Source organism: Prinia subflava, chromosome 4 (assembly GCF_021018805.1).
Source record: "Prinia subflava isolate CZ2003 ecotype Zambia chromosome 4, Cam_Psub_1.2, whole genome shotgun sequence".
NCBI classification, from domain to species: Eukaryota; Metazoa; Chordata; class Aves; order Passeriformes; family Cisticolidae; genus Prinia; species Prinia subflava.
Window position 1 is genome coordinate 4,493,941 of NC_086250.1, and position 16,641 is coordinate 4,510,581.

Here is a 16,641-nt window from a genome sequence, read left to right on the forward strand (position 1 = left end):
TGCCCCCACCCTGCCCGGCGGATTTATGCCCTGGCTGCCAGCGGCCGGTGCCAGGGAGCTCCTCCGGGGGAGCGCGGGCACGGCCGGGCCGGGCTGGGCTGCGCTTCCTCGGGACTCAGCTCGGGAAGCGGCAAAGCCCCGGTTCCCCTCAGCCTCCTTGGGGTTATCGCCTCCGGTCACTTCTTGGGTGCAGGTTTGCTCCTGGGCTTTGGGCAGCCTCCTCTCCCGGCCGCGGGGAGCGCCTTTCCCGTGTAAAACTCAGGACTCTCCCTGCAGCGCTCAGGAGGGAAATCCTCTCCTTTCCGCTCGTCCTGTTTCTCTTCCCAAGCAGGCTTACATTCAAGTTTCTCCCGCAGGTCTCTCTCTCGCCCTCCCGGCAGGACTTCGCAACTTCTGCCGCGGTTCCGCTGGTCTTTTATTTGCTCTTTTTTTTAGCCCTGGGCTTTATTATATTTTTTCCCCTCTGTCATTTCCCATTCCCCGCAATCCACAACGAGCAGGAGGCTCCTTCCCCTCGCCCGCCGGGACCCCGCGGGCCGGGCAGGACCCTCGGGCGGGCAGCGCTGCTCCGCCCCCGCCTGCCCCTCCTGCCTCCGCCGGGAGCTCCTGGAAGGCAAAGCATGGCCTAGAAATTAAAGCAGCACTTCTGAGGTGGCACATCTACCTCTCCCCCCGCCCGCCCCCCTCCCCCATTTCCTTACACCGCTTAGGATTTCTCCGTGTCTCTCCCAGTCCTACACTTTGAAGAAGAGATTTTAATTTAGCGCCCCAAGCCCGGGGTGGTCGCGGCGCTCCGCAGCCCCCGTGCGCTCCGCAGGAAATGCCGGCGCTGCCGCGGCGGGGAGCGCCCCCGGCCCGCCGCCCCGGTGCCTCCCGGACCCTGCCCGGCTGGCAGTAAGCCCCGGGCCGGGCACGATCGCAGGGGAGGCCACGGGCGGCGGCGGCGGAGCGAGGGGCGCCCGCCCGGACCGCGCCGCTGCCGCCGCGGGAGCTCCGGCGCCGCCGGAAACTTTCCCGGGCGCTGAGCGCCGGCCCCGTCTCGGTGCTGCCGGCCCTGGCGGTGAGGCTGGCGCGGGGGGAGCGCGGCCGGAGGCCCCGGGGCTGCGGCTGGGTGTCCCCCGGCGCGGTGCCCCTCTGCCCGGCCGGCGCCTCCTTGGGCGCGGGGCGCTGCCCGGTGCGGCCGCGGGCGGCGGCGCTGCTGCTGCTGCTGCTGCTGCTGGCCGCCTGCTGCGGGGGGGAAGCGGTGGCGCAGACGGCGCTGGCGGCGGGGGAGGAGGAGGAGGAGGAGGAGGATCACTTGCTCTCCCTCGCCGCCACGGGGGTGGTGCTGAGCTGCCTGGCTGCCGTGACATGGCTGGTGCTGAGGCTGAGGCAGGGCGTCCTCATGCTCGCCGTGACTAGCGCGGCCAAGACCACGTCCCTCGTCGCCTTGGAGAGGGTCCCGGCGTCCTGGCGGCCCTACCTGGCCTACCTGCTGGGGCTGCTGGGCATCCTTCTGGCCGGCTACGCCGACCGGCTGTGGCCCCCGCGGCGGGCCGCCCCGCTGGCCGAGCCTCCCGCCGCCCCCCCGGCCGCGGACGAAGCCCCGGTGCTCAGGCGGCGGCGGCGGTCCAGCTCCATGATCTCCCCCGAGATGTCGGGCGGCGGCGGCGGCAACAAGACCCACCGGAGGACCTCGCTGCCCTGCATCCCCCGGGAGCAGGTAGGACAGGGGCTGGGGGGAGATGGGTCCCGAACTTTACCGGGGGTCCCGCCGGCGGCGGAGGCGCGGGGAGCTGCGCCCCGGGGCCGCGCACGGTGCGGCTTTCCCCGGCGCGGGGAGCCCGGCACGCCTGGGACGGGGCCGGGGCAAGCCGGGCTCTGCGGGCTCTGCGGGCTCTCCGGACCAGCCTGACTTGCCCCGGCTGCGGGCGACGGGCGGAGGGCTCGGGGTGCGCTTTTCTCTTAGAGCTGTCGCCGGCGCTGGCGTTTCCTAAAGCTGGCACAGGGAGGGCTGGGGTGCACGGTGCCCGCTTGGCTCTCGGAGCCGCTGGGAACCTGCCCTCAGCGCAGCCCTCGGGTTTCCCAGCATCACTTAGCAGCCTCGCCGTTTCAAACCTGTAGTTTCCTAGAAAGGTACCTTAGCCTTTTAAAACTTGCTTTAAGCGTGAGAGGGGGTGTGTGTGTGCGCGCCGAGCAGCTTGTCCTCGGAGGGAGAAGTCCCTTATCAGGGCGGCAGCCTGTCCGCTGAGGCTCGTCTTTGCACTTTGCCTCCCCAAGGCTGTTCCCGTGCGTGTAATCAATAGCTCCCGCTCCGCCGTGGCTGTGGGAACCGGTGCGAGGCACACGCGATTTATCTCAACTTTGCTTCCTCTGAGCGGCTGTGATTGGAATGGCTGAGTGAGAACTTTACTGCCAGCGATGCGTTCATTTCAACGCACGCCTCAAAAAGTGGAGAAGGAAGCGATCACGCACCGGTGTCTTTACTGCCCAGCTGTACAGAGTCCTGACACGGACACAAAGTGGGCTCAGTCCGGCGCTTGGAGTGTTTCTCTGTTGTTTTGGGATTTAAGATTGCCCCACAAAAGTACCACTCCGTGGGTCACGGGTAGCTGAGTGTCCTGAAAGTCAGCGCAAGCCCTGCTGAGCAGTGGGAAGGGAAACCTGGGGGGAAGATAAGCATCAGGTGGTGTTAAGCTTTCTTTTTCAAATTAGCGTTGAAAATAATTCTGTGCGCTGTGATCGAGTGAAGCGCCTTGTGATACACCAAAGGTTTTCTTTCAGGTGGCGTGCAGGATAAGCAGCAAAGTATTTTCCAAGTAATGGCATCTAACTATATGGTGTGGGTGGCTAGTTTGTTTCTGGAAATGGTTTGACTGCATCCCTTTGTGGTTGGTTTTGACATTTCTTAGAAGAGGGCCTGACAACCTTATATACTTGAGACTTGTTTTACAACAGATGTACCTATTTATTTAACAGTTTTGTTTCAGTAAAGTAAATATTTACCACAGACAAATACAGTGTGAAAAAGTAGGAAACTGACCCAGTTCTGACTGTAACAGGAACTGAGAGGGAACGGTGTAAGAGTAATTTTTAAGTACAATAAGGCACGGAATTAAAACTGTTTATGCTTACTTGGTGATGCTAGGCATTTCTGGTGGTTTCTTACAATAATAATTTGTAAGGCTTTAAACATATTTTCCACTTGCTTTCACACTTGCAATAAAGGCAGCCTTTTAGTTAACATCTCTAAATGTCATCATTCAGAGACAGGACACAGTGACCATGGTCCTTGTCTTTTCTTATGGAGGGACTTCAAATCTCCTGCATATACCAGAACATTAAACTGGTGATGGATAACAAGGTAGACTTCTTTTCCCTCCTTGATGGTGCATTACTTGGGGACAGTGGTCAGCTTTGCCCCGAGCAATTTCCACTTCCAGGCTGTGGAGCTGGGTTGGAGTTAGTTGGACACTGTTCAGTTCACCCCGCTGCAGGATTTTGGCAAATTTCTCTTTCTTTTGTTCTCACTCACTACTAATCAATAGTGAGATCTGGTATTGCTTATGTCGCTGTGTGATTAGAAATGGATGATTACTTTGGAGTTTGGGGAGACTTTCTGGTATTGGTTTTTTTGGTTTTTTTCTTTAGCACAATGTGGCTATGTGTATGTGAACTTCTCTTCCTAAAAGTTGTTCTCTTAAATAAATGCTATCATGATAGAAAAATGGAAAAGCTGAAACAAAGCTCTGTAAGGACCTCGAAGAAATGATGGGAGAAGTGGGACTCTCTTAGAGCAGGCGAAGTTTATGTTTATAGCAAAAATCAGCTCCCTGTAGACTTAAAGAAAGCACAGGTAAATGTTTTTCTTTTGGACAGTTTTTAAATATAACATGTTAAAAATAGAGATGAGGGCTTTGAAAGAAAACCAGGCCTTCTCTTGCCCCTCTGTTTTTAAAAAACATCCCCTGAATGTCTCTGGTCTTGTTTGTACATCTGTGAGCAGCCAACAGTTTTCATCAGGAAATAGATCTACTTTATTGCTTTGAAACACGTACTTCAATTTAGTGACAAACATCAGGCAAAGTTTCAGAGATCTTTCCCATCACTTTCTGTGTAACCTTTCCTGTTGCTGAGCATTTAATTGAGCTTTTATTTTCCCAAATTTGATTCCCTTCATATCTGCCTGTTTCTGTTAATATGAGATTCTAGGAAGGTTAAGAATTTCTGAACTTTTCTTTTTTTAGTCACACACATCTCAAGTATAATCTGAATTCTTCCCAACTAGAATTTGAAGGTGAATCTATGTGGCATTGTGATGCAAATGACTGTATCAGGAATTGACAACATGGATATTGTGTTAGCACATCTTGTGTTAGTTACCTATCAGTTCCAGAAAGAGTCTGAAAAGAAAAACTTTCATTAAAAAAAGCCACCATCCAGAAATCAAATGGTACCATGATGCAACCTTCTGTTGTTGCTAAAAGTGCTCTTGCCCCATTTTTAAATTCTGTGCTTTTTGTGGTTGCTTTTTTGTATATGTTCTCTCTCTTTCCCAACTTTGGCAGAGTCTTTGGATTAAAAGCTTCCAGCCTGGTGTGTGTGTGTAGATCTCATTGAGAAATGTGTGCCTGATCTTGCTCCCAGCTGTGTTGTCTCCCTGTGATTTCATCAAGGCTGGCTGAGGTTGCTCAGCTCCTTGAGGGCTCGCTCACCCAGATTTGAGAGAGGATGCAGAGCAAAATTGTGAATGGATGGATAAGACAGGGAATGAATGAAGAAATACCTTTTTTTTCTTTCTTTTTTTTTTTCTTTTTTCAGTAAATGGAAAAGTACCACCAAGAAGATGGCTTTTGGAGTTTTTTTTCTAGGCTTTTGCCAACATTTTATCTCTTCCTAAAAGTGTGGAGAGGAGGTTGGTGGGGGTAGGGAGGGGAGCAGAAATGTGTTCTATGTGTTGTTTTTTCCTGATTAAAATATTATAATTCCCATTTGCTCTGGAGCTTGTGGCTCTGATTGATGAGTTAATCTCAACATACAAGGGGATGATTATGCCTTGGTGGGTGGAATGCTGCACAGGAGATTGTAGCAGGGCAAATTTAAACCATTCTGAGGACTCCTGATTTTTTTTTCGAGCTTTGCTTGTTTGTTTTGTTTAGGGGAATGGGAAGCTTTCAGCAACTTCGGATTTATTACAAGTGTGTGTTATTTGCAGCTGCTGCAAACAGTTTGATTTGCTTTTGTAAGATTTCTTTTCATACCTTATTCAGAAGACTGTAGGGGTACAGCACACATCAGTGTCTGAAGGACACCCTGGTCCCCCAGCTGGCAGGTGACACAACCCTGTGTGACAGAAGGCACTTTTGGGGGGCTGAGTCTTGCCCTGAGCCATGCAGGAGGCAGCACTGGGATGGGGGAGCTTCTCCTGCAGATCCCCAGCTGCCAGGCCAGCAGCTCCACGTACACACTCCCATCCGTGTTCTCTGCCTCCTAAGCTTTTCTATCCATTTTCCTCCTATATTTCTGTTTTGCTCTTTACCTGCTTCTGGGCAGTTGGAGAAGTAGGAAGTTCTTTGCCTTCCCGAGGTCATCTGAGGGTCTGTCACTTATTTTCACTTGGTTTGAGACTTGGTAGCTGTTTCGTGCTGCCGCATCTTTCCCATCCCTTCTCTCCTTTTTAAGAGTTATTTTTTTCAGACCTGTAACTTTGGTGCCAGACTCGTCTATCTTCCTTCAGCAGCAGCAGTGGGTTTTTTTGCTCGATTGACTCTTTTCCATGGGGTTCTGGGTGGTAACTCTGCTTGTTCCCAGCCTGTAGCCTGGGAAAGTTGTGAGCCGGGACCGTCATTATCACCTCCTGTCTGTGGAGTTGAGAAGACAATACTGTAGCAGTTCACATGGTCAAAGATATCTCTGCAGTGATAAGATCTAAGAAACAGTGGAGAAAAAGAAATATATTTGTCAGTTTTTCTTTTTTTTCCAAGGGAAAATTAAGGCTTTATCTCTTCTCATTGTTTGATAGTGAGAGCTTTGTTAGTGCCAGGAATATGTTGCTTCTTCCCCTTTGCTGGTTCTTCCTCATTCTGCCTTAAAAAAGTAGACAAATTAAAATGCAATAAAGTACCTTTATATAAAAATATAAAGTACCTTTAGTAACCAATTTTAATAATACGGATCCTGTCCTCTGGCCTGACAATGGGAGAGAGCAGGGTGCAACATAGAGAAATTTAAAATTTTAGAGGGGAGATGGCAGATTGAATTTAGACACTGAACTTTGTGTCAAAGACATAGGTCTCCCATTAGACATGTGTACTTTTATATACCATATACCTCCTGCAAATAAGGTTTATTGAGCTGTAATTACTCCGATAAGATTTACTGGCATTGCCATTTAAGTCACTAAAAACTAAGGAATACTGAGGAGTTATGTCATCTGGTGACTTGCTGAAACACAACCGTGTAAAATATTTAAGTAAGGCTCCAGGAAAAATCACCCAGGGATTCCAGACGTAATGCTTTATTTTCTTTTGCATGGCTTCATTTACGCAAACCTGCTCTATTTGGGTTTTTTCATTTTTCTTTCAGCCTCACAAAAATGTTAAAACTGCTGCTGAAACTCTCACGAAGGGTTTAGAATCTATTTTTGTCTATTGGTTAAATCAAGAAATGTATATGGTATATTGGCAAAAAAAGTAAAGTACAGTAGTGACTTTCTGCTCTTTCTGCCTGAAGTGTGAAAATGCGAAGCTGGGGAACTGAAAGAAATCCTGTGTACTCTGGGTTGTCATGTTAATTAAATAAACAGCCAGAACAGTGACCCTGTATATGAAATGTGTTTTGAGAAGCTTGTTGGGGGTTGGAGGGGAAAAAACAGTGACACATGATGTTTTGGACGTTAACTGTGACATTTGTATGAATTTGTCCTAATCTGCTGTTAATGTTCTCACATTCCAACTGTTTTTTTGTTGCAAGACTGAGGCATAGCTGTGTGTTGCAAATAGAAGGAATATTGGTCTTTTTTCTTTAAAAAGTGATATAAAAAATAATCTCAGCCTGGAAGTGAAAAGGTCGCTGGGTTCTGGTGCCTGCAAACCGCAGAGCTTGGAGTGGGGGTGAGCTGACTGCATCCCAAATGATTTGAGAATAAAAAGAACACTGCTGCAATTAATGCTTTGAGCCAGTTGCTGTGATTTACTCAGGTAATCTGATGGAGACGTACAGCTTGTAGCATATCCCTTGACAGATAAGGAAAGAAATGTACAGATTCGGATAACAGAAGTGGAAGTCGTGCAGGGATTTTTAAACTTTTCCTCTGCTTGGTTTTTAAGAAGTTTTTTTAATGGATTACCAAAAACTTTTCCTCAGAGTCTCTTCTGTGCTAGTCAGGGTGTCACTCAAAGAAACACCTCTCATTTGGACTAGGTAGTTTTTCACGTTTAGGGAGGAAGGTGGTGGGGTTGATTTTTTTTCCTTTTTTTGTTGGTTTTGTTTGGTTTGCGTGTGTTTGTGAGGCTTTTTTTGTTTGTGTGCCTCTGTGGGTTTTTGTTGTTTGTTTGTTCGTGGTTTTTTTTTTTTTTGTGTTCAAGTTGTCTTGCTCCAAATCCTACTGCGAGTTTTGCTTTTAGCCCTGCTGCAAGTGCATGAGTTCCTTGCACCGGGAGTGATAAAAACAACAACTAAACGCGATGCCTGTCCGAGTTTTAAGCTGGGAGTGGAGCATCAGCGCTTTTCTTTCGGAGATGTTTAATTTTTTGGAGATGTAAATTTTTTTTTTTTTTTTTTTTTTTTTTTTTTTTTTTTTTTTTTTTTTTTTTTTTTTTTTTTTTTGGTGCTTTAATTTTTTAAAGGAAAGGGTTGGAGGCGCTTTTCTTCTCCCTGTGTATGGGTGTGTGTCACTGCGGCGAGCCTTTGGTGATGGTGACGATGATGGTGAAGATGAAGGCGCTGCGGGTCGCTCCCGCCGCGGGCGGGCGGTGCCGGCGCTGGCGGGCGCGGCCCCCTAGAGGGCACGAGAGCCCCTGCGCGGCCGAAGCGGGCACCGAACATCATCCACAAAAATCTGTCCGTGGTCCTTAACTCAGCCCGTGCCGGGAGCTGCTCTGCGGCCCCTTGCAGCCCCCGGCCCGGGCTGTCCCTTGCAGCCCCCGGCCCGGGCTGTCCCTTGCAGCCCCCGGCCCGGGCTGTCCCTTGCAGCCCCCGGCCCGGGCTGTCCCTTGCAGCCCCCGGCCCGGGCTGTCCCTTGCAGCCCCCGGCCCGGGCTGTCCCTTGCAGCCCCCGGCCCGGGCTGTCCCTTGCAGCCCCCGGCCCGGGCTGCCCCTTCCAGCCCCCGGCCCGGGCTGCCCTCACCCCGCAGGGTCAGTGCTGGGAGCTGCGCTTGGCTGATGCTGGTGGGGCCTTCCCGCTGGAGAATGCCTCAAAACTCTGTGTAACCATTTATAAATAAAATGGGAGATGCCATGTGGAAAGGGCAGTAGCAGAACGTCTCCCTCTCCTCTGCCCTGGAGCTCAGTGTCCCATTTTGGGCTTCCCAGATGAGGAAAGACAAGGAGCTGCTGGAGCTGTGGGGATGATGAGGGGATGGAGCATCTCTCCTGGGAGGAAAGGCTGAGGGAGCTGGGCCTGTTCAGCCTGGAGAAAAGGAGAAAAGGAGGTTCAGAGGGGCTCTTATCAATGCACCCACATCTCTGAAAGGTGGGTGCCAAGGGCACGGGCCAGGCTCTCTTCAGTGGTGCCCAGCAGCAGGGCAAGGGGCACAGACTGAAACACAGCCACCTGCAGTGAATGTGAGGAGAAGGGACTGTGAGAGGCACTGAGCACTGCAACACTGCCCAGAGAGGCTGTGGAGCCTCCTCAGAGAGATTTAAACCTGCCTGGCCACCAGCCCGTGTCACCTGCTCTAGGTGACCTCAGAAAGTGCATTCACAGAGGCCTTGGCAGAAGGGCTGGACTAGATGATCTCCAGATCATCCAGCCCCAACCTTTCTGTGATTCTGTGTCATGTGCTGAGGAGACAAATGGTTCTTTATTTCTGCTGAACAGAGATGGATGTATGTTTTCGTTGTGCCACCTCAAAGGTTGTTTCCCTTCAAAGGGGACAATCTGCAGCACTGGGAAGATGATGGTGATAATAAGAATTTGGTCTGTGAAATGGCATTGTTAATTTTTGAACCTGTCAAGAAAAGGGTTTTGTGTCAGATGGCAGTGCTGGTCACTGAAAGGTTTTTTTGTGTGTGTGGTTTTATAATGAAATTGGGTTCGTGAAGGCATGGTATGGAGTGTTGCATCAAGTTTTGGTCAGATACACACAATGATTAGGGTCCACAGATAGCCCAAACTTCTGAGCCTTATCTAAGAAGAGACTGAAAATCTATGTAAAAACAGATATGATTGAGGAGTATTGATGAGGTATTTGCCTAAAAATGAAAAAAAAAATAGAAAGGAATTTGGAAAAAAAAAAGAGGAAAAAAACCTCCCCTCAACCTCAAAACAAAGTCCCACCCATACCTTTAATTTTTAAACTGCTACAAATAAATCTGATTGTGTAACATAGAAATATACACTGATCGTGGAAAATACACGCATGTCACAGGGTGTGAATGAAGCTCTTCCAGCTTAGACATTTGTATTTAATATTTATTGAAGTGTACAGGTTTCTGATGCCAAACTGGTTGAGGATTAGAAAATCTGTTGGTTTGTTGTGGTTTTTTGTTTGGTTTTTTTTTTTTTTTTTAATCTGCTACTAATTAGGTGAGAAAGTTGCTTATTTGTGCTTTATTGACTGTACTGCTTTATCTGAAGTGCCTCCTGACTAGGACCTATCACTGCATGACTCTCTGCATTCTGACTGCAATTAACTACTGAAAAAAAAATAGGGAGAAGATATTTATGAACATCAATACAGCTAAAGGCTCTCCTTCTGCCCCTGCACAAGGCTGGAAAATTACAAAACCTCCACATATCAGAAATAGCTCAGAGCATAGCTGAGGCCTCCTTGGCTAACACCCCCAATCCACCAGTGAAATATGTGGGGTTAAAGTGGTTTATTTGACTTTTGTGTTTCGTAGGTTGCTGAAGTTGGCTTTGTTTTGTAGTAAGATTTATGCTTTGGTTTGGATTTTAAAATAAAATAAAATTATATTCTGTGTCATTTTGTTGGGCTTTTTTGTTTTTTAATGGGGTTTTTGTCTGTCTAACTCTGTAGGAGTGGTGCTTTTCAAATATCCTCATGATGCTTTTTCTGATGGTTGCTGAAGTCCTGAGGCATACCCTGCTGATGGTTTAAAAAAAGCAATCCTTCCTCTCAGACTGGTTGGTCCTCTTAGAAATATCTCAGCTTCATTAAAAGCTGTGTGAAATATAAATATGATGATGCCTGCTGGAAAACTATTGCTGCGTTTTGAGGATCAGGTCACTGAGGGTTGTTGGGTTTATTTTCTGTTTTAAAAAAGCTTCTTGCTTCTGGTTGTCTTTGAGTAAATCGTATTACTGTAGGGGAACAATTATTACTGAACTTCAAAACTGAACATTACTTATTCTGAGCAGCATCTTCCTGAATGAATTTTTGAGTAAATTTGTCCATAAGCACAGTTGTGAAATGAATTCCAGACAGGGAAACAATTGAGTATTTCAGTGAGTGGATGTTAATTATTTTTTGAACTATTGCACTCCCAGCAGGTTGATGCCACCTTTCTGGCATCTCTGTGTGCTGGAGTTGCTGCCAGGGCACCAGCAATAACCTAAATTGCTCTTCACCCTGGAGTACAGATACTTCAGATACTCTGAGTCTCTTGCTCTTTCTTTTGCTTTATGGTTTTAAATAAACCCATGCATGTTTGTGTTCAGTGTCATAAACGAGAGGCAGAGCAATAATCCGTTTTGTTACTGGTGTTGTATGAAAGTATTGATTCTTGGCAGATACATACACCCCAAATTTGCCCTAAAATTTGGCTGTGGGGTTTGCCGGAGAGGCCAGAGTGAGGGGCTGTGTGCTGTCAGTGAAAAAAAGCAGAAGCACCCTCAGGAGCCTTTCTGCCTGACCAGCAGAGGATGAGGGTTCTTGGAAAGGGCAGTGCATGTAGATCCAAGCAGTTTTTACTCCACTTCTGTGAGCTGTAATCCACACATGCTCTCCCAAGCTTTTTGTTGCCTGCAGAGTAGAACTTGTGAAACCTTGTCCGTGCTCGTATATTGGCTCTCAGTTGAAATGACAGCTGTGGAAAGGTGCAGGCCTGTGTGTGAAAATGTGGATTAAAAAGGACTGCACAGCCTTATGTGCTGGCTACCCTTGCCTCTGTGAATGCAGCTTCAAGTGCTTTTGAGAGTCTTTTTTTATTATTTATGTCCTTTTGTTTTCTTTCTTCTCTTTCCGTTCCTGGCTTCTCTTCCCCTTTTCCCCTTTTCTCCCTTTCTTACTGGTGCCTGTTTGAGCTCACCAGCTGACAGATCTAACTGGGGTTTCCTTGCAGAGTAGACTCTGCTGCTTCATTTCCTCTACAAACCCACCCCCAGTACAGCCACCACCATTTCTAAACTGGTAATGCCCAAGTCCTTCCCCTGAAACTCACTTTTGAATGGCAAAAAGCTGTTGGATGCTGCACTGAATTCTCTGGTGCATTTCTCTTCAGCTGTACTGGTGATGCCAACTATAGATTACTCTTGGCAAAGTCTGATCCCTGTGTTTTGTGTTGATAAGGAACTTCAGTGTGTTTGGGTGCATCTATAATTGCAAGATAACTGAGAAGATTCTTTTCGTGTGGCTGGAGTTTTGGTTGGAATCTGTCCCTGGGATTGTTACAGGAACACTTGTGCTGAAATACAGTCTGCCTCTCTTGTCTTGCTTGACCTTCTCATTTAGTGATATTTTAAAATTCATATTGTACAAGTGAAGGTTTGTTAAAAATGCTGTTTTTCTTAAATTCTTTTTGTAAAGGTTGTTAATCGTCTCCTCCTGCCTCTGCTATTTCCAGTGGTCATTGAGAGTGCTCAGCCCTCCCAGGATAATCCTTTCAGTTCACTCCTTCGTGCAGAAGGAGTTGCGTTCACATCCTAAAATCCAAAGAGAGTGTTTCAATTTTTTTTAACAACTTAAAAATCTTTTTTTTATTTTAAAGAAGTACTTCAAAGTTAACATTCGTTGTGCTGCTCAAAATGTGACCTGACACCTTGTAGCTTGTTTTTCTAGATGTGTGCACACACATACAGATATTTATGTGTGTGTTCATATATGTATGTATGTATATATACAAATTAGTATTGTGCAGTCGAGAAGGATGGAATTCTTTGCTTGACTCTGACAGCACAGTCAACAAGTCTGAGTTACGTATGAGAGGGTTCTTTCTGGATATTAAATCATATTTTCCAAAGTTTCCATTATTGTTTACTAATATGCCAGCTTTAGTAACTATTGCTTGACTTTTGACTCCTCATAGTTTAAATATTTCTTCTTTCTTGATTTGTAAATGTGTGCCAAGTTGTGCAATTTTTTGTTAGTTATTTGTTAACATTTTAGTAGTGATTTTGATCAACAAATAGCCACTTATGCCTTAAAAATCATATATTCCAGTGTGAAATTTGGATATTGGTGCCACAGGTCTGTTCTAGAGGTGCAAAGCCATCAAGGTTTTGCTTTCCATGGTGCCCCATGTGCCTGGACTGAGCTGCTGCTGGCTTTAGCTGTGATGTGGAGCATGAGACTGGCTGGGCAGGAGGAGCTGATAAGATCCCAGTGCAGCCTGAACTGGAGCCCTTCTTGTGGCCATAAATAAGGGATTGTTCAGTAAGGAGCTCTGGCTGGTGAGAAGTATGCTAAGACCAGTTGAAATAAACAGGTGACTTGTATTTTTACAGATAAGCACAATGAGCTTTACCTGGTCAAACTCCGTGATGTGTGGTGGATATGTTGTTGCTGCTATGTACCTGTTCTCTGGGAAGCTGTGGACTGGTTTATATTTGGTATTTATTAAAACAGTTCCCTGAAATTCACTGCATTTCTGTTGATTCTGAATTCTGTGCAAGCTGAAATGTTTCAAGATAATTCAAATGCCATTAGGGTGGGTTTTTTTAAAGATAGCTTAATGTGTCTGCAAGTGCTATTCTTAAATGCAGTCCTAATTGTCTACTGATTACACAAAACTGCAAATGAATAAACATTTTCTATTAAAGGATTTAATGCTGTTCTTCAGGGGTGCCTGTGAGGGATGGAACTGTGAAGAGGGTTTGGAAGTTAAAGGGGAGATAAGGGTGGAAAGGGAAGCTGAACCTTTCCAGGAGGCTTCTGCTCTCTCCTGTGACTTGTGGAGAAGTAAAAAGCCTTTAGAAGCAGGCAGGTATATTCATAGGTGTGTACAATTTCATCATTTGAGGCAGCATGGGCTCTGTTCATCCCTCATTGCAGAAACCATAGTAAGAAATCTGTTCAGTGGCAGAGAGGAAATATTGTCTGTGCCTTGTTGGGACTGAAAACTGACTCCTGGGCCACAACTCCAGAATGCTGATTCCTGCTAAGCCTGCTGTGTTTGTGTCAAGCAGGGTCACGGAGGAGCATGGGGTAATAGTGCAACAATTAGATGGACTGGGGTGCCAGCACTAAATCACATCTTCCAGCTTAAATTCCGCTTGAGGATCCAAGCCTGTCGTTTCCTCTTGGCGAGGCACCTTTGGAACCAGAGCCAGCTCACAGGAAATACGAGGAACAGGGGCTTAACTGAAATTGAGGACATCTAAACCTGGATTTCTGGATACATCTGTTGTGGTGAGACGGGGAGAGATGGCAAACACAAATGTTTCTTGGAGAGCTCTTGAGCATTTTTAAGTGAAGCAGTAAAGACAGATTGTCTATCCCCTTCCTCTCAAAGCTATCCAATCTGTATTTCAGCTTTCTCTTCTGCTGTGTGTGGTGTATAAATCTAGTCCTGAGATGTCTGATGTTCTTATTCAGGGTCGATGGATAGTATCAACTTTTGATAATACTGCCTGAGGCATAGTTTCAATGGTTTTCATTCCAACATTTTAGCTGCTATCATCCTTGGATCTAGAATTTTCTTTTCCTTTTGTATTATGCATAGGTGAACAAGAAGATCCTTAAGATTAACCTTAAGACATCCTGACTTGGGCTGTGATCTGCCACTTGAACAGACCCCCTGAAAACCCAAAATTTTAAATTCTGGATATTTATCATATCAGCATGCCTGGACATGCTTTCATGTTTAGAGCTTTAGATTTTATTTTTTCTTTTTGAAACTGCAGCTTATCTGTGTTTAAAAAATGGTAAAATTCTTCCACTTGCAATAATATGTGCTTATTTCACATTCTGATCTGCTTTATATATTGTCTCTTCTCAAATGAAAGTGGTGCTGAGGAAAACATTGATTTTCAAGCTGAAGTCACTGTATTGCAAAATTTACTGATATGCACTTAAAAAACCCAGCCCAAAAAACCCTCAGATAGTGGGAGCAGTGACAAAACAGCTTCCTTTGCTGTCATTCAGTGAACTCATGAGAACTTGGCCTGGGGGCTCTGGGTCTTTTATTTGGTTAAGCTTTTTAGAACCGAGATGAAAGTAACAATCAGATTATCTTAATCATTTATAATAGCAGGTTAAGGAGATGAGAACTTCAGGGAGAAACTTGATAGCCCAGGGAGTATCTTTCCTGTGATCTTAATGCATTGCTATCTACAGCAGTGAGTCAGTGCTTGTAAGCATAATTACATCATACACTATCTTCTGAGTGCTTGAATCTGCAACCACAGATGTTTTAAATGAAATTTTAGATATCTAACTCCTTAGCTGTTTGCAGATTTGCTTTCTTTTTCCATGTGTTTATTTAATAAAAAGCAAATTTAAAAGAAATGTCATGATGTTGATGTCTACATGCTTACTCTGTGCCACTCTTCTGAATGGTCAAATGTTCTTTTTTGATCTAGGAATGCTTACATCACTGAGCTGATTATTCCTGCCTCATTCCCTATCTTCTAGTCCAGCAAATTGAGCCCCCTTTCCTCTCTCATGAAAGGCCAAACAACTCAAGGATGGGCTTTGGACACTTGATCCTGCTTCTAGATGTTAGGAAAGGTGGATTTGTTTGATGCTTGTCTGTGAGTGACCACCCAAGAATGACTGCAGTTTTTTCTGGTGATGTTTTTTTTTTCCTTAGCTCATCTTTCCTCTTTCCCTTCAACCAGCACCTGGTGGGGGTTTTTTGGTTTTGTTTGTTTTGGGGGGGTGTGTGTGTGTATGTTTGTTTGTTTGTTTGTTTGTTGAACCAGAGGGATCCACCCACGGATGTCAATCTGTGAGGATGCTACCTCAGATTTGAAGGGATGATAGAGTTACCTGGCTTTAAATGCAAAAGCTTGAATGCAAAAATTCACTGGTGCCATGGAGGAGGTTTCTATGGATCAAAGACAGGTTTGCTTTGGTCACAGTATGTGAAATAAAAATGGGAACGCAGTTTCAAATGAACACAGATAAAATTTTCCAGTGGTAGATGAAGTCTGCCCTAAAATGGGGATTAACTGGAGAAAGATGCTCACTGTTTTTATATTTGTTAACAGCAAATCAAGACATGCATTTAGGTGATTACTGCTGTTATTTCACCTCTTAATTGTAATGCTAGATATATTTATTGTTTAATCCTTTGCCCCTCCATAGGGTTATAGTGGCCTTTCACCTTTTGGGCCTGTTTGTTCTGAGTGATGGTGTGGCTCGTATGACACTACAAACATTTGTGTTGGCAGTCCTTCCTCGTGGAGGGCTCTGAAGTCTGACAGTGGTGAGGATGACTAAGTAGAGACAGATTTATGTGGAAATCTTATTAATACCCATAAAAGAGAGAATGAAGGCATAAGAAATTTGGCTCCAAAAAACAACCAAAAAATGCTCTGTTCTTAGAAACATTTGGCATAGCTCCATCATGCCTTTTGTGGGAACTGGTTCTTTGTCTGGCTTGATCTAGACTTCTTTTTTTTTTTTTTTAATATTGCTAAAGACTTCCACTTTTCCCAAACTTTCTCACAGTAGAATAAAATTAATTTTCACTTTGTTAATGCACAAATCAGTTAATTATTTCGAAGACAATGAAACACAGATGTCTCCCCTTGTTTCTCAGCAAAGATTTAATGGTAGCCTTGCTGTGAGATCTTTCACTGCCTCCAAATGTCCATAAATGTTGCATGGTGCTCATAATCAAAGTGGTTTACTAAGAAGGGGAGATAATTTTCACTTACAGTGTGTGAGGGCTGGAAAGAAACTATCAGAGATGTGAAATCATAATTCAGTTTCTTTCATAACACATTTGATACCAGCCTTGGGAGAGGAGTTTCTGGTGCTCAGTGTTTGCTAAGGCTCATGCTCTTGTCTGTGCAGCTGCAGTAAGATTTTCTGCTTAGAAAATCTTCATTTATCTTCATCTTCATTTATGGCACAATCCATAGTAAGTACAGAAATGTTTTATAAATAAAATTGCCTGCATGTGCTTGTTGCACATGGGTAGAGCTTTTTATCTTGGAAATAATTTCCAATATATTGTTCCTGTTGAATGTGTAATTGAAAGAAGTTGTGGTTTGCTTTTAGCTATTACTGTGATGACCTGGGCATGTTGTTCATTGAGATACTGTGTTTTAGATCTTTAACTGATCCATGTACCAGCGAGTGTCTTGTACTTT

The 16,641-nt window shown here is 45.6% G+C and overlaps 1 protein-coding gene across 1 annotated transcript in view; it reads left to right on the top strand.

Annotated features, from left to right (window-relative positions):
- Window positions 1-1,281: 1,281 nt before the first annotated feature.
- Window positions 1,282-16,641, top strand: part of PDE3A (phosphodiesterase 3A) — a 215,478-nt gene continuing 200,118 nt past the window's right edge. The window contains exon 1 of the mRNA XM_063395214.1: window positions 1,282-1,702. Coding sequence (XP_063251284.1) covers window positions 1,385-1,702 — 318 coding nt within the window. The 5' untranslated portion in view covers window positions 1,282-1,384. The remainder of the gene's footprint in view (window positions 1,703-16,641) is intronic.